Source organism: Podarcis erhardii, assembly GCF_964252035.2.
Source record: "Podarcis erhardii genome assembly, chromosome: 12".
Taxonomy (NCBI): Eukaryota; Metazoa; Chordata; class Lepidosauria; order Squamata; family Lacertidae; genus Podarcis; species Podarcis erhardii.
Genome location: NC_138513.1, coordinates 20,991,174 through 21,014,128, shown reverse-complemented (window position 1 = coordinate 21,014,128; position 22,955 = coordinate 20,991,174). Strand labels below are relative to the sequence as shown.

The following is a 22,955-nucleotide window of genomic DNA, read 5'->3' as shown; positions in this document are numbered from 1 at the left end:
CCCCTTCCTTTTTAGGAGAAAAAATCTGCGTGTTATAGAGGGAAAAATACGGTAATTCTAATAAGCTGCTATAAAAGTTATTTATTGACCATTGGTCTGAAAATGATGATGGAGCCTTCACAACTAGGGGACGCTGGAATCAGCCAGATATGCCTAGGAACACAGGAAGATCTCTTTATACAGGATCTGGTTGCTATTCCTTCTAACCCATTATTGTCTACATTGACAGTAGCTCTCTAGGGTTCCTGGCAGGGATCTATCCCAACCCAACATGGGGATGCCATGGATTGATCCTGGGATCTTCTGCATGCAAAGCAGATGTTCTACCACTGAACTATGGTTTCTACCTGGGCCCTGAGATCATCAGCTGAGACCCTTCTTCTTCAAGGGCCCCTGCAATCTGAGATGCAGAGGGTGGCTCTAAAGGAGATGACCTCTTCTGTGGAATGTCCTTTCCAGAGAGGCTCACCTTGGTGCCTTTGTTAACATTCTTTAGGCACCAAGCAAAGAAGGTTTTAGGTCTTTTAAGTTCTACTTGGAATAGACCCATTGAAATTAATGGACCCAAGTTAGTCATGTTAATTAATCTCAGTGAATCTACTTTGAGCAGAACTAACTTTGAATACAACACATTGATTATACTTTTTAATTTCTGTCTTAACTGGAGTGTTAGGGTGGTGGCTTTCAATTGTGTGGGGATCATTTCATGGCTCTCTGTACCCTATGACATTTGCCTTAAACTGTGTTAATTTCTGCTTTGACGTGGTTGTTTCGCTTTACACCTTTTTTGTGTTGCTCTTGACTGGGCTTCTTTGGGAGTTTTGGTTCTAATTGGCCCATCACCCACAGAACTCTGGCTATTAGGTTACTGATAAATGAAGAAAAAAAGAGGAATATTTAATAGAGCAAAAGTATTGAGGTACAGCACCACAGAGGTTTCCTGTAGATGCCCCACTTGATTGAGTATTCATCTTGATTTGCTTGCATGGAGGTTAATCTATGCCAACTTTATTGATTGTTTATTCTGATTTATTTGTGGAGAGCTTATATGGCACAGAGCATTCCTCCTGCTTTCATCCTGAGTTGCTTGTTGGGTACTAATGCATCTCACAATTAATTATTCATTCATCCCACCATTTCCAGTGGATTTCCCTATCACTTTCCTAATCACAAAAAGTTGTTTTTTAAGTGATTTGTTGCACTAAGGCAACAGATTGCTTTATTCCACTTCAATTACACAAACCTACATTTATTGATATGTGTGAGTCCTTCCTGCAAAATACTGGGTCTGGAGGCACCCACAGAATACCAAAGGATTGAAGGTGTGTGTGTCTTTTAGATTACATTTTTATGGCCATGAAACCATCCAAGGAGCTCTTATTACCTCAGGCAGCATTCTGAATATATCCTCTGTGATGTGAATGGTTTTTTTGTTGTCCACTTCATAACTCATGTTGCTTCCCAGCGGGGTGTTATTTTGAGAAGCGATAAAGTTGTGAGCAGCATCGCAGCACGAGGCAAGCTCTGACCTGCACAACAACAATAAATAAATAAATGATCAGCATAATAAACATTGTGGAGGCGGCAAAGGAACACAAAACAAAACCAGCTTTATTACGCCTGGCCCTTGGCAGCACCCAGTGCATCCGATTGTAATAGAGGAGGGAAGAGGAGGGATGAAAGACCATGAACAGCTCTGCTGAGAAGCCAGGCTCCTCGCTCCATCACCTGTCACCTGGCAGAAGCCGCCCCAGGAGACTCCAGTAAAGGAGGAAAGAAAAGGGGTGAGGAACCACCCCATCCAGATAGCAAAGAGGCACAGTTTTTTCTTTGAATTTTTCCACGCCAGATAGTCATCAGAAGAACTTGGAACAAAGAACTTGCATCTGACTTTCCGTATTTCCTCCTTCCTTCCAATCCACTTTCCTTTTGTGTCGTATTCTTTTAGGCTCTAAGTCTGAGACCTTACTTTTTTCCATTTTAGCTGATCAACACTGAAAACTCAAACTTCAAAGAGGCTCCCTTTAACTGATGGTCATCAGATTGTGAGGGGTCATTTACGCCTCCATTTGCCATGTTGCTTTGGAAAACAGCAATCAGGTTTTCGATTGCTGTTCTGATTTAGTGCTAAACAGTGAGGAGGTTTTGCAGGGTGGAGGCAGCATCAGGGCAAAGGCAAAACCACTTGGACGGAAGTGTGTTTTGCATTCAAGGCAACTGAACATTTGTGTCCCCCACTCCCCAAGAAATTGCTTGAATATGTAGGAAGTGCTTCGCATCCACGCTGCTTCCACCAACTCTCTTGGCTGTCTGTTGTGCCAGCAATTTTATTTTTTTTAAATTTCATTCATGCTTTGACCAGCCCAGTCACTACCATGAAGAATATGGTGCAAAGTTGCCAATGTTAAGTCATGGCAGAAAAATATGAAGTTGAACCCGTGAAGTTGATCATTCCGATGCAGCTCTAAGCTGAATTCCTGCTTTCCAAAGGTGTTCTGGAGTGTTCACATGCAATCCAGAGAGAAGTTTAGGGCAGCACAGTGCACATTTGGGCTTTCAAGATCTGAGCATCAAATGAAATGCCTTTGTGGTGGATAACGTTCATTAGCAATGATGGTGCGCACCTCTTCTTTATTGCCCCCAGCATAAAAGGGAATGCTTCAATATAATCGGAAACAGTCTAGCATAAAAGGAGATTTCAGAACTAATAAGAAAAGAATTGTTTCTAATTAATGTTATGGTCTAGCTAATGTGATAAAACATAGTCAGGCAGTGCGATATTAATGCAACGCAAAGCTGTGCCATGGAGGGAATAACAGAAGAGTAGTTTGAAATTATTCATTTTTCTTTCTTGAGAGATCAATAAACACAATAAAACTTGATGACGTTCTGCAGTAGACACATTCTCTTTTGGGGGGATCATATACAATGAGTAGAGGTCCCTTCAGTTAAATTCTCAGCAACTTAACCATCCCTGACATTGGACTTTGCATGAGATTACTATCGTTTATAATGCTTTATGAAACAAATAAGTTGCTTTTCTAATCATTAAAATGTCCAAAGTCAAGCAAAATAAAAGAACAGAACAGAAGAAACACTAAGGTTTAAAACAAACACAACTCAGAAAACCAGTGACGGCAAAATTTTCATTAAAATACTCAGGCTGACAATGGCACCCTTAATAAACTGAAAGGTTTTCACTGCGGGCAAACTCACAGGTTGTGTGAGGCAGGCTGCATCAGACCAGCTCTGATGTTTACAGAAAAAAATGGCATTTTATCTAATGAGCAAATACCTTTCTGAGTACCCTAGAGCTATTCCTGCTGTTTTTGTAGACTGAGACTGAGCTCATCTGTCTTATCTCTCTTTCTTGCAGCCAGATCCTATGGATCAGCTTCGCATGTTGCTGCACAAATTGCAATTTGCTCCATGGCCATTGACGTGCAATTTTATTATTGTTAAGGCAGAACTGCCTGATTCTGTCCTGCCAGGTGATGGTGCAGCTAGGTAGGTTTAGGCCCTGGACTTCATGGTCTTAATAGACAGTTAAGACAAGTTGTACAGCCATGTGTATTACTATAGATGTGAAGCACCTAAGCATGTAAGACGGAATTGCTTTACATTCCAATCCAGGTATAGGCAAACTCGCCCTCCAGATGTTTTGGGACTACAACTCCCATCATCCCTAGCTAACAGGACCAGTGGTCAGGGATGATGGGAGTTGTAGTCCCAAAACATCTGGAGGGTCGAGTTTGCCTATCTGTTCCAACCTGTGTCCCGTGCATGCAGTGCTGTTTCCGTTCCGCTGCAGCTCAATTTCTGACCAAGGCAACATTATTCTACACCATTCATTTCAGTTGAAAGGATAATTCATTTTGATACAAAGGAAATGCAATGCAAATGGGGGGATGGGACACACATACAATTATGTATCATTTGCAGACTGAAAACAGCAACAGTGAATACTGAGCATATTTGATTTTCATTCTGGATATGGGACAAATAAGGCAAAATGGACAATTTCAGCTTCTGTTTCCATTGGGATTCTCTGAAATCTCTAAAGCAGCAAATAAATATTTCTTTTGTCCTCCCAACACCACCATTCTGTACTTGACAACTGTTTCTACATTCCTGATACATTGGAGAGAGGAAGAAAGATCAAGCTAACCATGTGTTGTTGTTTTTAAAAAATATATATATGCAGTTTTGCATTTTATTTTTAAAAAACTCGCTTAAATCACAGCACCATCACGACTACAGTTGACTTCTGATTAGCCTGGTGCTTAAGCACATTTACCTGGGAATGAGCATCATTTTGCTGTAGGCATAATTTTAAAGTAACAATAACAAAATCATCTGTAACCATGGATGTGCCGAGCTGGCCAGCCCCCCAAGGAAAGAAGAAGAAAGGGAAGAAGAGGAGACCAGCACCAGTCCCAGAGGGCTTTGGCACATCCATGCCAGCCAAAGTGATGTTGTGATGTTTGCCACAGCCCTCATCACCTGCTGCTTTCTGGGCAGTCATTTAGCTCCCCTTTCCTGTGCCTCAAGGTCCAGCCTTCGCTGCCTCCCTGCTTCTGGGTTGAAGCACACAACTGAAATGTGTCCAGTCTGTAGCACAGAATGTATTCTGAAATAAAGCTCAAAATACAGGCAGTGGAAAAAAAGAACACATGTAACAATGCAATATTTATCCCACTTATTTCAAGGAAAACCGCTGATTGCAGCAAAGACAACAAAAGATCTTGTGGCACCTTAAAGACTAACAAATTCATTATGGCATAAAGCTAGCGGCTTATGGCGACTCTATTGTTGTTTTTTGCTACAAGCGGCTAACACCTTCTGGAAATCATTCCACTAATTACAGCCCTCAGTATAAGTAATTCAGCCTTAGGGGAAGCTTGCTCAACAGCAGCTATATAAGTGACAGCCATACAATCTTTTAAGAAAGAATTGGGGCTCCTTGCTTGCTGCACTTGCTCAGCAAGTTTACCCAGGCAAACAGTCTCTCAAACATTTATTAATCCGCTGCCTTTTAGAAGCTTGCTTCCAATGACATGCTATGCACGGCTCTGCTGCTGCATTCAATTGACTAAGAGGGTCTTTAGGCAGAAATTCAGGCTCATTAGATTCAAAATGATGGAGAACCATGGCTTTGGGAGTTACCTATAATCTAATGCTTAAAAAAAAATACAGCAGTAACCAGCAGTCATGGTCACTTCTAGATGGCCTGTTTACTGAGCATTCATCCTGATATCTTTGCGGAGAGATTAAATGACATTCACTATTTATTAAGCATTCATTTGAATTGGTTTGCAGGAAGGTTAGATGGCGATGTGGCAAAGCAAGGATTATCTCACATGTTCCAGTGCATTTTTTCCCATCCCTTTTCTTATCACAAAATCTTATCTTTCAGGGAAGCAGGTTTGCTGTGCAAGACTTTAACGACACAACCTGAATTTAACAGTATGTGATTGAATCTCACTTGAAAATTCTGATGATCTGCAAACACCCCATGTTCCAGAACTCCCACACTATTGGATATTCCCACCAAATTGGATAGTCTGCATTCTGCACATGGTATAATGGCATTAGGGCATTTAAAACATCCATGATTATACTGACACCATTATAAACGTGCTCCATGTATTCTATTATGGGGGACCCGTTGCTCTGACCCAGCTCCTGCCAACCTAGCAGTTTGAAAGCACACCAGTGCAAGTAGATAAATAGGTACCACTGTGGCGGGAAAGTAAACAGTGTTTCCATGCACTCTGGTTTCCATCATGGTGTTCCATTGTGCCAGAAGCGGTTTAGTCAAGCTGGCCACATGACCTTGAAAGCTGTCTGTGGACAAACGCCGGCTCCCACAGCCTGAAAGCGAGATGAGCGCCACAACCCCATAGTCGCCTTTGACTGAACTTAACTGTCCAGGGGTTCTTTACCTTTAACATCTATCTATTATGCGGGTGAGGATGGGGAGGTAAGGGACTTGAAGGGGGCTAATTAGAAGAAAAAATGCTAAAGGGGAGAGTGCTAAGAAGCCCCTTCCCAGGATTGTATTTTGCAAAAAGTAGTGATGGGGGCTAATTTGCAATTGGGGGAGATTGAAATATAGACTCCTGAAGTTCAAAAAGGCTCATCCTTTACCAAAGAATCATAGCTCAGTAGTAGAGCACAAGCAGGGTGGGCAGAAGATAAAAGGGTCCACCAGCAGACTCACTTTCCCAACTCCAGCTCGGCTTGGGAGAAAAGCATGTGGCTGCAAGTAGAGCAAGTGCTCAGTATACCCTCACAAAATTTCCTTTCTCTAAAACCTGGCCCCCCTTTCCCTATTTTGTGCATGACTGGTCTAATGTGGGCTTAAGCAAATGGGTCTCCTTCCATTGGATGTAGATTGTGTCTATTATTATTACTATTACTATTATTATTATCAAATAAGAATATGGGGAGACTACAAAGAACTATACATTACATTTCTAAAGAAAAGTCACACAGCTGTCTGACCTAAGGAAGAGTGGCTTTGGGAGGTGCTGGTTTTGAGTGGAGATGTGTTGGGGAAAAGAGTACTTAACCCATGTCCTCTGTGCAGCTTCTGGAATTGCTTCCTCCAAGACTACTCCCTGCCCTCCCCATATTGCAGACATTTGTAGGCAAATGCAAAACTCCCTATAGAACTGTTGGATGAGGTGGGAAGTAGCAGCTAAGTGGGGTTATAGTGGAGAAGTAGCTGGCAGGGAAAGGGATAAGCACCCCTCCCCAGGCTGATTCCCTGCTTAATATCACCCACACCCGAAGCTACCATATTTTTCGCTCCATAAGATGCACCTGACCATAAGACACACCTAGTTTTTAGAGGAGGAAAAGAAGAAGAAAATATATTCTGAACAAAACAGTGGATGTATGATTTTTGTGGTTCATGCTGTGGTCACAGACATGATATGTGATTTGACAGTGAGTTTGGGGTAGCCCAATGCAAAAATCCTGAGAATCCATGCGGATCCGTGCTTTGTAACCATGTTTTTGCGCCACTGCAGTCCCACAAAACAGTGGATGCATGGTTTTTTTGTGCGTGCAGGCTGTAGCCATGGATATGCTATGTGATCTGATGGTGAATTTGGGGTGACCCAAGGCAAAAATCCTGAGGATCCATATGCTTGTACCTCCCCACTCCCAGGCAGCCTCCTTTATCGCTAACATCCCTTATCTTGCCGATCAGCTGCTCAATGGCTTCCTTTCAACACCCCCTTCCCTCTTTCTTAAAAAAAAAGCACAATCTGTTTTTCACCCCTGGGCAATTCAGCTCCAGGGACCACGCATTTGCTACATAAGACACAAAGACATTTCCCTTTACTTTTTAGGAGGAAAAAGGTGTGTCTTGTGGAGCGAAAAATACGGTACTTTCCTCCTGCTGCTTTTGTTTGATGTGCATCAAGTTCTGCCCTCAACCTTTTCTTCCTGTTTCAACAGTTGCTTTAGCTTAGAATCATAATGGTCCTGTATTTAGGGCAGAAACAGACACCAAAAATGTAGGTTAATTAGTATGTCGTGTGGTTCACTGAGCAGCCGGAGAGAATTGATTTGTGACTGTGCTCTGTGATTGACATTTTTCCCTGTTTCAAACTTTTGGTTTTAAATTATGTGTCAGGGAACATTTGCTGGTGATGGATGTGTCAAGCCCTCTCTGCGTGATCACCACTTCAAGCTGCTCATTAATTAAATATCGGTCTTCTTGCATGTTCGATACAGTGCCAATAATAGATGGGAATGTGTGACAGACTTCAAGAAAGCAAGTCACTAACATGGTGATTATAGCAGTGTAAGCCCTTTACACCCTGTTAATATTTAGAAGGAACTGTGAATAGCTTTGATTTCTTCTACTTCCAAGTTTTATCTTCAGGTCTGTATTTATGAACTTGCTACAGATACGTCATGACTGTCCTCCTTAGCCTGTTTAGATCCAATATAAACTCAGCCCATTGTGTTCATGGGTTTTTTTCTGCTACGCATGGGAGTGCAGATTCCACACTGATGCAACTATCTGCATGCATTGACACCTCTTACCTAATGTAATGACACACTGAAAAACACCAGAAAACACTGACAGAGCTGCTTGCTGGTGGCTTTACCTGTGCCTGGCAACAAGTATTGGTGATCAACATGCAAAGCCCAAGGTCTGTCCTTATCACATGCTGAGCAATGAGACAATGAGTAATATGAATTAACAAAAGCTGACTGGCATGCAGTTTGCTTATTTTTATTTCATTGTCCATCATTTCTTTACTTCCTCCCAGCTGCCCAGTGGGCACAACACTTGCCCCACCCCCGGGCACCAGCAACCCACGCTATGCCACTGGCTTTCTCCCCCTTTCAACAACACTTAAAGGACCAATTCACCTTGTTGCATGGAGTCAGTTTGCAAAGCCAGCCTCGGGCTTAGGGATGGCTCATCTGCACATGGTCTATATACCATGGATGGAGTGTTGGAAGTACAACAGGAGAGATCATTCAGTTAGTAAACTAAGGGTTACTTCTGTCAACAGTCAGCCAACTGGTGTGTGTGTTGGTGCCACCTAGATCAGACCACTTCAAGTAACTCACGCCCTGATTGGCTGTATAGTTTGGACGGTTTCTCCCCTTGCATGTTTTCCAGCTATGAACAACTCCTGACCTAAGAAAGACCAAACCCCTCTGTTTATATATCCTTGTGCTATACATTGTTCTTTACTCAGTAAAGTTTTATCAATTTCTTTTCTGTCTGGACTCTGTCTGCATTATTCAAACACTTCCGCTAACATGGGGGACCTCGGGCCACATCACCTATACCTAAACCATATTTTACCAGCTCTGCATTCTCAAGTGCTTTTGCTTGACCAAAAAGTGTCTTTTAAGTGTGAGAATGCCTCTTGCTTGACCAGATGGAGAGAGATACATGTGTGCATAGGAGCCAGCTCCTAGGGGCCAAGGTTCCTTCCCCCCTTCCCCCCTCATTAAAATATTTGAGGGTCCCCCCAAAATTGATGGGCATTGCCATTTAAATGGTGTGTGTGTGCCATGTCTTGAGATCAATTATACAGGGCATGGCTGTCTTGAATCCCCCCAATATTTCACTCAAGTTGGCACCACTGTGTGCATGTGTGGAAACCTTTGACTTCTGCTTGGCTGGAACGTAGCCTAGTGTAGAGAAGGTTGGAATCAGCTGCCTCACTCACTTTTGCTTCTGACCACCCCCAGAGTTGGCATGTGGCCACCCCTGTAGGTTTGTCCACAAGAGAATGCTTCCCACCTCTGGTCTATCTGCATAAAAGCCTGCAAATGTCAGCCAAAAACCTAGAGTTGACTTCCAGATGAAAGCCAGGCGCCTGTGTGCGCATCATATTGCATGTGTGAAATTACGCTTGGTTGGAGCAGCCTTGCACAGTCTGAGGCAGCAAATGGCTTAGATTTCCATTTCCAAGTACTGTGGTACCTCGGGTTACATACGTTTCAGGTTACATACACTTCAGGTTACAGACTCTGCTAACCCAGAAATAGTACCTCAGCTTAAGAACTTTGCTTCAGGATGAGAACAGGAATCGTGCGGCAGCGGGAGGCCCCATTAGCTAAAGTGGTGCTTCAGGTTAAGAACAGTTTCAGGTTAAGAACGGACCTCCGGAACAAATTAAGTACTTAACCTGGGGTACCACTGTATCATCTCTGCTGGCTCAGTGCTTATGTGCTGGGAAGCCAGAAGAAATGAGAAGAGTCTCAGTTATGCCGCAGCTGTAAGGAGAGCAACTGAGCAGAATCCTATGGGCATCTACTTAGAGGGAGACCCATTCATTCAATAGGACTTACTCTCAGGTAAGCATATAGAAGACTGCAGCCCAAGGGTCACGATGAGCCTCCTCTAAGCAGCAGTTTCCTTTTCAAAACATTTCCATAGCGGAAACAGACTCCCCAAGAATGTTGGCACCCCAGATGGTTGGTTGATCTACTTCTCTAATGGGGGCACAGAGACATCAATCCACAACATGTGTGTCTTCACAATTACTGAGAAATTCAGGGGATGTAGTCGGTTCTAACAGGAGAAGCCTGTTTTCTCAGATGTATTAAAAGATCAGAACTCTTGCCAGCCTCTGATGTGTTGTCAAAGCAAGATCTCTGTGAAATTTTAATATCCTGTTTCTGAAAAGTGCAAAAAGGAGAAGATATCGGGCGGGGGTGGGGGGAGTTACATGAAAACAGGCACTTGTTAAAGAAACATTTCTCCCTCAGAACCACCGGCAACTCAGTTGGTTATGTATGCAGAAACAAAAAGTCACCCTGCCTCATTCTATTAGAGGAAAAGCAGACCAAAAACAAAAGCCTTAGATTCTGCCTCATTTTCTTAATTATCTTCCAGTTGCAGAACCTATAGTTTGAGTTTATATTTAAAAGCACATTAAAAATAAGTAAATCTGTGGGTTGTTTTTGAAAAGCAGCTAATTGGTAACCTTCTACAAAGATAATGTCACTGCTGCTGCATGCGAGTTATAATGAAATAGCTTTTCAATCGGGTACTGTTTAAAATTAGCTCTTATTGCCACACATCTGCATCAAGAGTTTAGCGGCATGACCCAAAGCCCATCAAACTCAGGTATTTGTCCCAGTAACTTCAGACTTCAGGGCAGCTTAGAGCATTAATTTAATTTATTATGTTCAATGTTTTATCATGTTTTTATGTCTTGGAAGCTGCCCAGAGTGGCTTAAGCAACCCAGCCAGATGGTTGGGGCATAAATGAATTGTTGTTGTTGTTGTTGTTGTTGTTGTTGTTGTTGTTATCTCCTTGATCATTCTGGTCACCCTTTTGTGAACACGAAAGTCCTACTTCCTCTGTAAAGATAGTTCTGTTCTTCTGCAAACAGTTAAGTCTGCTGATACTTTCCTACTGAACTGAACTGGGGTGTGCTTCTCCCCCGACCCCCTGGCTACATAAGGACCACCTAAGATCTTTGTTAGTGTATATCAGATGTGTTCCAGCAATACTATATGGGCCCTCTGAGGTCTTCCACAGCAGTAATTTCTCATCAGCAAAGAACATACTCTTTAAGGATTTGATAATTATGCTAGTTAACAGCTGCTAGAATAATAATTGCAAAGCTTCGGAAGACTTCTCTTCTTAATCTCCTTGGATTCTGGTATCAGGAACAATGTCAAATTGCTTTAATGGAAAACTTCGCCCACAAGGTTAAAGTGCAAAGGCATGGGTGGAAGACAGATAAATTTCCTACGATTGCCCACAAATCTACGGAATCTGTGTCATTGTTGAAAGGCACATGCCACCCATTCTCTATACGTAAATAATGAACACTGCTTTTGAACCCACTGAAATAGCTTGGATTAATTCTGCTATGCATTTCTTTATATAGTGAAGGTATTTCACTGTTTATTTTATATCCTACCCTCCCTCCCAGGGCAGCAAGGTAGACAAAGCAGTATTTCTATTCATTCCTTCAGCTTTTGCACTGCTGAAAATTGCCCTAATATAGCATTCTATTCCCAAAGCAGCAAGAAACAGTCAACTGTATGATCTGTACAACGGATGTAAAAAACCCCACGATTTTGATTATCTCAGTATATCACATTTTTATAGACAACTCTCTGTCAGAGAGTTTTGTAAAATTAAGGAAACAAACTTACCTGAATCTTGCATACTCTTGTGGCTTCTTCTTCCACGTACAATTCTGTAGTTTCCCAACTATCTGCAGATAATAGTCTTCAGAATATCTGAAAAGATTAAAATAACGTGCATCAAAAGCATACCCTTTTTTTTTTGCCCTTTAATACATGGTGTGGCATAGACCGCATCTGCACCATGCGTTTTTAGCATCCTTATAGCATTTTAATAGCCATGTCTTCCCCCAAAGAATCCTGGGAACTGTTGTTTGTAAAGGGTGCTGAGAATTGTTAGCAGCAGCAATTCCCAAAAAGGTTTAACAATCAGTCCCTCTTCCTAGGGAAACATAGATGAAAAGCTGCTTCTTGATCTCAGAAACAAATATGTAAATGTTGGTTAAAAACTGCTTTGAATGGCACAATTCGCCATCTTGATTCCAAGTGGCATCCAATTCTATCTAAACATAGATGGAAACCTGCTCCTTGATCTCAGGAATAATAATGTAAAATTTGGATATATGGTATCTGAAGAGGTGTCCAGATGTGTAGAAATCAGACAGACAAACCACTTTCCAAAACACACAGCAGAAGATGAGCAATGGTTTTGAATTAAGGCCGAGCAGGCAGGTAAAAGGTCAGCAAGTGATGTGAGCTCTTCAAGTTGGAAATTTCCAGCTGAGCAACATGGACATTGCTCCACAGATCTCCACAGTATAATGGAATTGCTTCTGAAGAAAAAACCTGGCAGCCCTACTTGAAACAGCCTCTCTGAAACACACATCTCTTCCCATTTGTGCCACAGATAATCTCCTTCTTGTTGAACCAGGTTTTTAAACATTTATGATGTTTGGAGAGACAGGCAAGCCTTGTGAAGCAACATTCTGCCCTGCGCTGCCTTGAATGTTCATTTATTTATTTCTTGGGCTCTTTCAACAGCTTCCCTTTTGTGTTCAAGGCTGTTCAATATTTTTGTTGCAAAAATGAATGTTTGTCTGCTGAGACGCATTCTAAGCAGAACATCACATTCAGATGCAATGAGCCTCAGTGGCAAAGGCCTCACAAAGATGCAAGCCATTGAAATGTTTCGCCCCTTGATAAAGCATCTTGCAAACAAGACTTCATACGACTTTGAAAAACAAATATTCTGTGTGTTTGCTGCCAGTGCTAATTCTGTTTGTGCCTTGAAAGTGCAGCCATATTGAGTTCAGTGACATTTACTTCCAAGTGGGTACATACCCTCCAACATTTCTCTGATGAAAATAGGAATGTCCTATTCAATCATCATCACCATCAGCATCATCGTCTTATTATTTATACCCTGCCCATTTGACTTGGTTGCCCTTTCCACTCTGGGCGGCTTTCAACATATACAAAAACAAAATTAATCATTAATTTTTTTAACAAGTTCCCTATACAGGGCTGCCTTCAGATGTCTTCTAAAAGTTGTAATCTACTTATCTCCTTTGCTTGGGAGGGTTGCATAACTCCATACTCTCCAACATAACTTATTTTCATTGCACCCCATCCAAAAATAGTGCAGGATCCTGGTTTCCCAGCTCTAAAATAGGAGGGAAACATTGGTATACCTGGGGAGGTTCACACATCTTTCCCTATCCCAGCTCCCTGATTTCAGCAGCTTCCTTTGATTGGGATTAAGGGAAAGATCCATTTAAAAAGAAATGGGGGAAGGGACCAAGAAAAGCTGGACTCCTGAATACATATCCTGTAAGTTGTCTAAGCTGGACCTGTGTACATTTTTCAAAGTAAGGGTGTGTGCAATCTTATGCCCCAACAACACTGTCTGGGGACTCAACACTAGGAGACCACCAGGAATCACTCACTGCTGGAGCAGCTCTGCTGGCTAGCAATAAGTAGCATGGGGGATTTCAAGAGCAGAGTGAGACCCCACAGATCCCACTCTGGCAATTATCATGTTAAAGTTCCCATCCTTGGCGACCCCTCCAAACGACCACTGTTCTTTGCCACACCAGCTACACAGCCAGGATGAAGCAAGTGATTCCTACCAACTGGAGCCAATAATGGAACACGTACAGCAGAACATCAGCCCCAGAGAACCATCATTGAGATCACAACAATTTCATGCACGAATCACTTCCTGTGAAACACCCTGAAGCAAAAACAAAAACCTAAATAATAAACCATATATATTCATTCATTCATTCATTCATCCATTCATTCATTCATAGGCCAATACAGATAATATTTTCTTTTTAAAAAAAATCTTCACTGATAGTTAAAAGGTAAAGGACCCCTGGAAGTTTAAGTCCAGTCAAAGGTGACTATGGGGTTGCGGTGCTCATCTCACTTTTCAGGCCGAGGGAGCCGGTGTTTATCCACAGACAGCTTTCCGGGTCATGTGGCCAGCATAACTAAACCACTTCTGGTGCAGCCGAACACTGTGACGGAAATCAGAGCACACAGAAACACTGTTTACCTTCCCGCTGCAGCGGTACCTATTTATCTACTTGCACTGGCGTGCTTTCAAACTGCTAGGTTGGCAGGAGCTGGGACAGAGCAACAGGAGCTCACTCCATTGTGGGGATTTGAACCACCAACCTTCTTTACTGGCAAGCCCAAGAGGCTCAGTGGTTTAGAGATAAGGCTCGTTGGAAGGGATGGTTTTCAGTAGGGACTGAAGAGACGATGGCGATGGCACCTGCTTGATATATCATGAGAGGGAGTTCCGGCAGGTGGGTGCTGTCACATTCAAGGCCCAGTTCCTACATTACATGGAAAGGGTTTTCCTGATGAGCTGGGATCTGCAGGAGTACAGTGATCGGCTGGGTATGTAAAGGGTGAGATCATCTGAGATGACAGGACAGGTGGCTGCTCTTTCTGCCTTGAAGGTCAGGCACCCTTACAGCACATATAAAGATAGCAGGTCATGCAGCCTTGAAGCCAAGAAGCGAGGGACTCTGCTGAATAGTTTTCTTTCTTCTTTTTGTAAAAAGGACACTTGGCAAAAGAGAGACCCAGAACAAACAGGATGAGCAGAACAGAATTGTTCTTAAAATAAACATTTCAATGTAATAGACATTGACACATTGTAGCTGATAGACACATCCGAAGAAGATTCCTTAAAACAACCCCCCTCCAAGTCACTCCAACTTAGCTGATTTTACTAAGCAACCACTTACATAAAAAGTATGGTTATATTAGCTGCAGGCTGCAGTTCAGCCAGGGAGAGACAGAGAGAGAATTAGTTGGCTGTGGGGAAAACCGCTTGACAGTTCCATTCTTTGATGCTGAATATCATCATATACCACAAAATAATTTCACTTAGAAGATTGAGGCCTAAGGGGGAAATCTTGATAAATTAAGGGGAAAGACTATAAAGCTGATATAACAGATAGGACAGTGTGTGAGTGTGTGACTTGGGGCAATTATGCTGTCGAGGGGAAACTCCTGCACGGTTCTAAAAGCAGACTTCTGCCTCAGGACATCAGCAAGTTGGAGATCACAAAATGAGAACAACTGTCAGATTCTGGAAGAGATGTCATTGGACTGGCAACATATTAAAAAGCCACAGAACCAATGTCTAGCTTCGAAGCACATCAAAGCACTCCGTTTAGACGCCAGCTCAATGGTCACATGAAGGACCTACTGAGAAAGAGAGAGAGAGAGCGAGAGAGAGAGAGAGAGAGAGAGAGAGACTAGTATAATACATGTATGTTTGTGGACTGTTCCAGGGACTCCATGGGGGGCTGTAAGGCAGGGTATAAATAATTCTAATAAATAAGCCAATTTATTCACTGTGAGGGAATAGATCCTGAAGAATAAAACACAGAAGATGGATTATACCATCTCATGCTCAAGTAGAACATGATATGGATAACAGATCAATCTAAAAAGGTTATTGAAGATTCTTGTTTAGTGTGGAAGTTGGACAGCTTCAGAATCCTTCCAACTATGTAGCATTGAGCCTGTAGAAGTATCTGGCATGGTCACACTGTCCATTATGTTAAGTGCAGGGATACACAGTGGCACCTTGGTTGTTGAGCTTAATCCTTTCCAGGAGTCCGTTCGACTCCCAGAACTGTTCGAAAACCAAGGTGCGGCTTCCGATTGGCTGCAGGAGCTTCCTACACTCAGTCGGAAGCTGCGGAAGCCCCGTCCAAAGAATGTTTGAAAACTAGAACACTTACTTCTGAGTTTTCAGTGTTCAGGAGTCAAAACGTAAGAGTACCAAGGCATTCGAGAACCAAGGTACAACTGTACAGTGGTACATCGGGTTACATACGCTTCAGGTTACATACACTTCAGGTTACAGACCAGAAATAGTGCTTCAGATTAAGAACTTTGTTTCAGGATGAGAATAGAAATCGTGCTCCGGCAGCGCAGCAGCAGCAGGAGGCCCATTAGCTAAAGTGGTGCTTCAGGTTAAGAACCGTTTCAGGTTAAGAACGGACCTCTGGAACGAATTAAGTACTTAACCCGAGGTACCACTGTATAGACTAGGGAGCAGACATCAGCTCAATGTTGGAGAACATAGTTTGTCTCTCATCCCTTGTTACTTTCCTTGCGTCCATCCCCCCCCCCCCCGTTTACTCCCTGACTCTCTGTTTCCTCCTCCATTTCCTCCTCCATGCTCACTCACACATTCCCACTCCTTTCTCCATTCCAGCTCATCTCAGTCTCTCTTCTTCATTCTTCTTCCTTCTTCCTAGCTTCTAACTCATCCATACTCTCTGCTGCTGCTGCTGTCCTTTTTGATCCCACTTCTCTTCCCATATGTCAGTTGACCTGCTCCTGTTTCCTCTTCTCTTTCTCAGTGTCTGGGACCCACACCAAAGGCATCTCTTGACCCCACCTGTATCCTCCAACAGGCTGAATCATCAGTACCTTCTTCCCACTTCATCCTTTTCTGTCACCTTCCAGCTGGATCACCCCAACATCTCCTCACACATGATTTTATAGCAACATCAACTCTTGAAAGAAACTTAAGTTCAGAATGGCAACTGGAGCCCTTGTGCAACAAATCTCTCACCCTGAAGATGCTAACTGGAGAGGGAAGCGTGATAAACCTTGACATTGTTCTGTTCCCTTAAGCTCTCAACACTTTATCCCAATCCCTCCAAGTCCCATTTATCCTGAGGTTTAGAAGTGATTATCGGCAGCTTTCCTGCTTCTGCATAGATGCCTTGTCCTCAGCAATAGTTGAGTCATCGTCACTTCTGTGACACAAAAGTTGAATAAAAGGAATTAAGAGATCAAAGCTTTTACCCAACTTCTAATAATTAGTTTTTAATTAAAGATTTTCTTGTGCAACAAACAAACAAAATAAAACTAAAAGTACATATATAGTGTTTCCACTTTCCATTCATAGAATCTTTTTCACAGTTTGTTTGCTTTCAGTTTGAGACACTGTAGTCATATACATAGTGCAGTTGGGGGGAAAGAGAGAGGAGAAAGAGGAGGGATAACGATATTTCATTCTATTGCATAGTCTTTGTTCAGGGTTTTTGTATCAGCATCATGTGGGTAGGTCCTTTATTTAAATATTTATTTATTTTTGTGGGCATTGCAAGAGATTGGAGGGTCCAGAGTTTGGTTGGTTGCATTCGGTTGGTTGCAGTGTAGTTTGGTTGTATGTGTGTGTGCTGAGTCAAGTTAGCTATATTGATTCGTATGCTGTTGGTGGGGAGGATAAGTCATAGTCTTCTTCTGCTGTATATATAATGAAGGGGATCCACACCAGGGTGAAGGCAGCCTCCATTGCTTGCCCCCATGCTAGTGAACCAACAATTTTTTCACCCAACTTTTGAGTCAACAGAGGCTTCCAAACTGGCTGTTTATCTGTAGCCAGTGGCAGGTGGTGGAGAAAACAGATCCTAATGTGAAATAAACAAGATACCTTTAAGTATTGTATTGGTTTAGAAGTTTTACTGTCAATCCACAAAGCCCCTCAAATTGGGCAAGACTGAGAGTTTCGCAAGGTTTTATTGAGGTTGTGTTAGAATCAAGCATTAACTGCGTGCTGTGCCGCACAATGCCCATTCAATACCAGTTAAACAAAAAGGGGGAAAAGTCTTCAATCTCCTCCCTTTCATTTTTGAACATGAAATAGTTCTGCTTGGTCTCTAAGTGCCTATTTGTTTCTCAAGGAGACTTCAGTGCTTTTATTGACAGCTTTTGCAGAAGGAGATAAGCATTTCAGTTTACAGCACATTTTGAAACTTCTTCATTCTGTCTCCATTGATTTTTTTTTTTTATAAATAATAATTCATGTTTTGAACAGCCAGGGCAGTCATTTTTGTTTGTTATTTTTGTAATTATTTAAGACAGCTGTTCTTTCTTTCTTTCTTTCTTTCTTTCTTTCTTTGTTTCTTTCTTTCAAGATGACAATCATTTATCCCATCAGTGTTCATGGGATTACAAACATATTCAAAATGCAACCCAATATGAACTGGGTGTTTCAAGTGGAGTGTTTTGCTTCAAATGTGGGTAAATGGTACATCCAGGACCAACATCTCCAGATGCAGCCTGCAGAAAACAGTGCACAAGTGTGAACGGCAGGCGACAATCTTATAGCGATAATGGAGGGAAATAGAAGGAACCCATGTAGCTAAATAACTTAAAGGTCATCAAAACTGATCAGCTAATCAGACATTTAAATGAATGGAAATTCCATTTACGTTGGCAAGGATCTACTAGAAGGACACACAATGAATTCAAATAATGAGGAGATGTGTATGAACAAATATAAAATGAAGAGGCTTAGTGAAAAAGCCTATGCTTTGCATGGATAATTTCCCATGTTCAATCCCTGGAACTTCCAGCTGAAAAGAGCTCAATTAGCTGGGCTAGCAAAGACCTCTTTGCAGTACACTCCCCGCCAATAAGTCTAGACAGGGCTGTCTGATTAGTGGTCTAATTCAGTATATGGCAGTTTCTTACGGTCTTACATAATTCCAACAATTGATCTAGTGAAGGGATGGTGAGGTGACCTCTGGTGAACTCCAGTCTCCATTTTGATTTTTGAGCCCCCAGTAGCCTACATAATGGGGGCTAAACACAGTATGTATCTTGCCTAATAGCTGTCGAAAGTCATATCCTCCATCAATTGGCCTAGTCTTGCCAGTGCATGGCTGCTTTCTACAAAGGGAGAGGCCTAACCATGTCAGTGTTGGGCACTCCTGCACACACACATCTCTTTTCAGCAAGGCATTCATGACCTTGCATTGCCTTTCCCCAAATCTCCCTACAATAAAGCTGTGGCCAAAGTTTAGTATTTCCCATCTTGGCCAGCTGTTCTCTGGTTGCTGTCATTCATTTATCCATGCCATTTCATCCAAGAAGCTCAAGGTGGTGTACAACAGTCTCCCCTCCTCATTTTATCCTCAGCAAAACCCTGTGAGGTAGGTTAGGCTGAGAGGCAGTGAGTGGTCCAAGGTGACTGACCCAAGGTCACCCAGTGAGCTGAGTGGAGATTCGGATCCCAATCTCCCAGTCTGGCTCTCTCACCTTTACATCACACTGGCTCTCTAATGGGCTTGGGTAAGCTGAGTGACTTGCTTGCAAATTCGGTTGCCTTAAGGAGCCACAGAAGCCTTCAAGGAGGAACTAAGTAGATCTAGGAGATAGAGATGATGGGGACAGCACACAGCTGCACACCACAATGTGGAGAGTGGAGATATCTCCTTCCCAGCCAGCATATGTTACAAACTCATTAGGAAGCAGGCTTCTCCTTAATGACCTTGGAATCTTCTGACAACAGACAGTTCCTACATATATTGATGCCAGAGTTTGAACCCGGGACCCCTGAATGCAAGGCAGATGCTCTGTCACTGAGCTACATCCTTTCCCCAATTCATGCCTTAAGCATGGGTCACCAACATGATGCCTGTGAGCACACATGTGCTATAACAGGTCTCCCTTGACAGCCACAGGCTCCCATCTGAACTAGTGTGAAAGAAGCTTTCCATAACCAATAGAAAGTTTTTTTAAGCCTAATTATGCTATGGGGGGACGCGGGTGGCGCTGTGGGTTAAACCACAGAGCCTAGGGCTTGCCGATCAGAAGGTCAGCGGTTCGAATCCCTGTGACGGGGTGAGCTCCCATTCCTCAGTCCCTGCTCCTGCCAACCTAGCAGTTCGAACGCACGTCAAAGTGCAAGTAGATAAATAGGTACTGCTCTGGTGGGAAGGTAAACGGTGTTTCCATGCGCTGCTCTGGTTCGCCAGAAGTGGCTTAGTCATGCTGGCCACATGACCTGGAAGCTGTACGCCGGCTCCCTTGGCCAATAAAGCGAGATGAGCGCTGCAATCCCAGAGTCGTCTGCAACTGGACCTAATGGTCAGGGGTCCCTTTACCTTTATGCTATGGGGAGGGGAGGTTACATCTGGAAAGCAGAGATCTGCATCACAGAGGTGGTGTCCAAAACATTTTCTATGGTTTGCAAATGTGTTCATGGGTTGGCTATCCTTGGTCTTAAGGATATAGGCAGGAATTCCCCCACACCCCATCCTAGCAGCCAGGTATTGCACCAGCAAGCTGCTCCGCTGACTACTCCAGAGTTTGCCTGTCACCCTAGCTGAGCCGTCGGAATCACGACTTTGCACTTCTCTCCTTGCTCCCCACTCCCTAGTGGTGGTCCAGAATTGCACAACACGTCCTTGCGAGGGGCTACTGCTCTGATATGCTGTGCTGTGTGCTCTTCCATCACACTGTGACTCGTCAGAGCAATTTGAATGCGAGAACGGACCTAGAGGCATCTCATTCAACTGAGGCAAACTTTTAAACGCTATCTGCTGTTCAAAACACTTTAAAAAAGAAGAAGCCTAAATGAAGATAGTGTCTTGATGTTTTTTTGTCCTAATGAAGGATTTTGGAACGCTTGAAGTCTAACGAGAAAAAAAGGGAATGGGAGACTTCTCAGGAGAAGCAGTAAATGAAATACCTCGCTGAAATAGGTATAGTCATTGTTGCTTGTTGAAACATGCAGGATAAAAATCAATACACAGAGAAAAGAACAAAACACTGAAGGTGTTTGTTAGAGGCTTCCTTTGTCCTTGTGCACCACTGCATTAACATTTGTGGACACATCATGTGAGAGGACATGGTGGGACAACCTTTTCCCCTTGGGGAATCCAGTGGTAGGCGAGGCCAGAGCAAAAACAAGGCAGGCCCACCTCTTTTGTTTTCTGCCACCCTGCTTTCTTCCAGTCCCTCTTTCCACCACCTGCTTCCCACTCTCATCTGGTGCTCCTTCCTTCCCACTCAACAGGCTGCTTGCAAAAGACTTTTTGAAATTAGACCACAGGTTGCTCATCTGTTTTACAGTGGAACCAGAAGTTCTGGGACTAAGAAAGGGAAGAAATTAGAAGTAATATGCTTGTTGTGCTAGAAAAACAACAACAAAGAACACCATACAGCCAGGAACTCTGGGACGTGAAGTAGACAGGGACTTGAGGTTGAATCCAAAGTTAGTTCTTGATTAATTTCAGTGGGTTTGCTCCGAGTTGAACTTGGGTTAGCGGACTAATGGAAACTGTATGAGCTCCAGCCTCAGAGCCTCTTCAAGCACCGAAAGGAAGAGGGATAAGATGTGAAGCATCAACCCTTGTACCTGACCAGCAGTATTATGCTCCTAGATTGCCAGGGTGCCATTGATTGGTGCTGGTGGGGTGGCTGGCAAAGTCATTTAAATAATGCAGTCCAGAGAAAAAAGAAATCCTGACAACACATTGCTGAGGAACACAAAAACAGCATCAAATTTGAAAAAGGAACAGAGAAGTTTTTTCTTTTCTCGTTGAGGTCTTGTACATAGTAGGGAGACATTCAACCAAACATACAGAGGAAATGCTCCCTCAGAATCACACTGCCAATAATGTCACATGCTACCTCAACAAATATCATTCCACTCTGCCTTGTTGCTTAAACAACACCCCCCCCCCAACTTGGTTAACTGACATATTGATAGCAGAACTAACTGTTAAGTTACAAGCAGCACGATTCCTGCTGTTGCACTTCCAACAGAAATTAGATGGCAGTAGCTGCCAATTATCTTTCCCACAATTCCGCAGGGTGATACTATATTGAGGGCATTGTGGGGAAATTTTAATGGTGGCTAGACCCAATCTCCCAGTTGCCCAGGACAAGCATCAGCAGTGGGCCTTGGGAGGTGCCCCAAGATGTCAATTATATAAATACTGGGAACTTGGGATTCTACCTGTGCCTGTTTTATGTGTACTTCAGGCTCCAGTTCAAGTCCTTCACTCCATCTTGTGTCACTGGCCTGAGGGACTCAGGTTTGGAGATTATGGATTCCAGGTCTAGATTCAGGTCTGGCCACTCTGCACTTTGATCTGCAACCTCAGTCAGTCTTGTAACTCATTTCTTTACAACGCGACTCCACTATAACCCTGGTTTTGCATTGAGCATCTCACCCTTGGAACTACTGCCAACACACATTTGGGTAACCTGGTTTGTGTTTAGCAGCTGTATTTGGATGTAAACCAACTGAATTTAAGAACAGAAGCAGACCTCCCTACCTTTTTTTCTTGATAGATGAAGACCAATTGTTGTTCCACAGCTCTTTGCATTTTGAGGCTTGCTCAGACTTCTGAATTCCAGTCTGATTGGGAGCCGTTCTGTTAACATAAAAGGGAAAATCAGTCTTTGAAAGAATAAAAATGGTCTTGGCAGCAGCTGCACAAGGGATGGCTGTGAAGCAAAGATAAGCAGCAGCAGCGCCAGCTTGTGAGGGGAGAAAACTCAGGATGGCAAAGTCTGTTTCACTCTCATTCTATGGTTTCTGTCCAGAAGTGGGCTGCTCTGAGTTGCCACCAGAAGCAGATTTTATTATAAAGAGGTGAGTTTTGCTTGCATTGTTCGGTGTGTTATGTTGATTTTGATGTAAATCAGAAATGTGATATCTATCATCTATCTATCTTTCTATCTATCTATCTATCTCTATCTATCTATCTGTCTATCTATCTGTCTATCATCTATCTATCTATCTAACCACACACAGCTTCAACATAATTGCATTTCAGAAAGGCACATCTATTTTAACAATAAACATTAATGGCATTTACAAAGACCTAAGATGCTCACTTCAAATATGAATGTGCATTTCAAATAGCATCATTATAGCTGTATTTGTTACCTTTGCCTTTCTTCCATGATTGAACTCAAGGCCACCTTTTGTTTGTATCATGTTGAGACTCTGTGCTGCTTCACTTCTGCAGTGTTACTGCTGTGTGTGCTCTTAAGACAGGGGTGGGGAGCTTTCAGCCCTTCAGGTGGCCAGGGATGATGGGAGTTGTAGTCCAACAACATTCAGAGGACCAAA

At 42.9% G+C, this 22,955-nt stretch overlaps 1 protein-coding gene across 2 annotated transcripts in view; it reads right to left on the bottom strand.

Annotated features, from left to right (window-relative positions):
* The window catches only part of ST8SIA6 (ST8 alpha-N-acetyl-neuraminide alpha-2,8-sialyltransferase 6), a 39,093-nt gene that overhangs the window by 5,514 nt on the left and 10,624 nt on the right, over positions 1-22,955 (bottom strand). For both annotated transcript variants that reach the window (XM_081882304.1, XM_081882303.1), the window contains exons 3-5: positions 22,153-22,251; positions 11,663-11,749; positions 1,385-1,529 (exon numbers count right to left, since the gene is read on the bottom strand). In XM_081882304.1, coding sequence (XP_081738430.1) covers positions 1,385-1,529; positions 11,663-11,749; positions 22,153-22,251 — 331 coding nt within the window. The remainder of the gene's footprint in view (positions 1-1,384; positions 1,530-11,662; positions 11,750-22,152; positions 22,252-22,955) is intronic.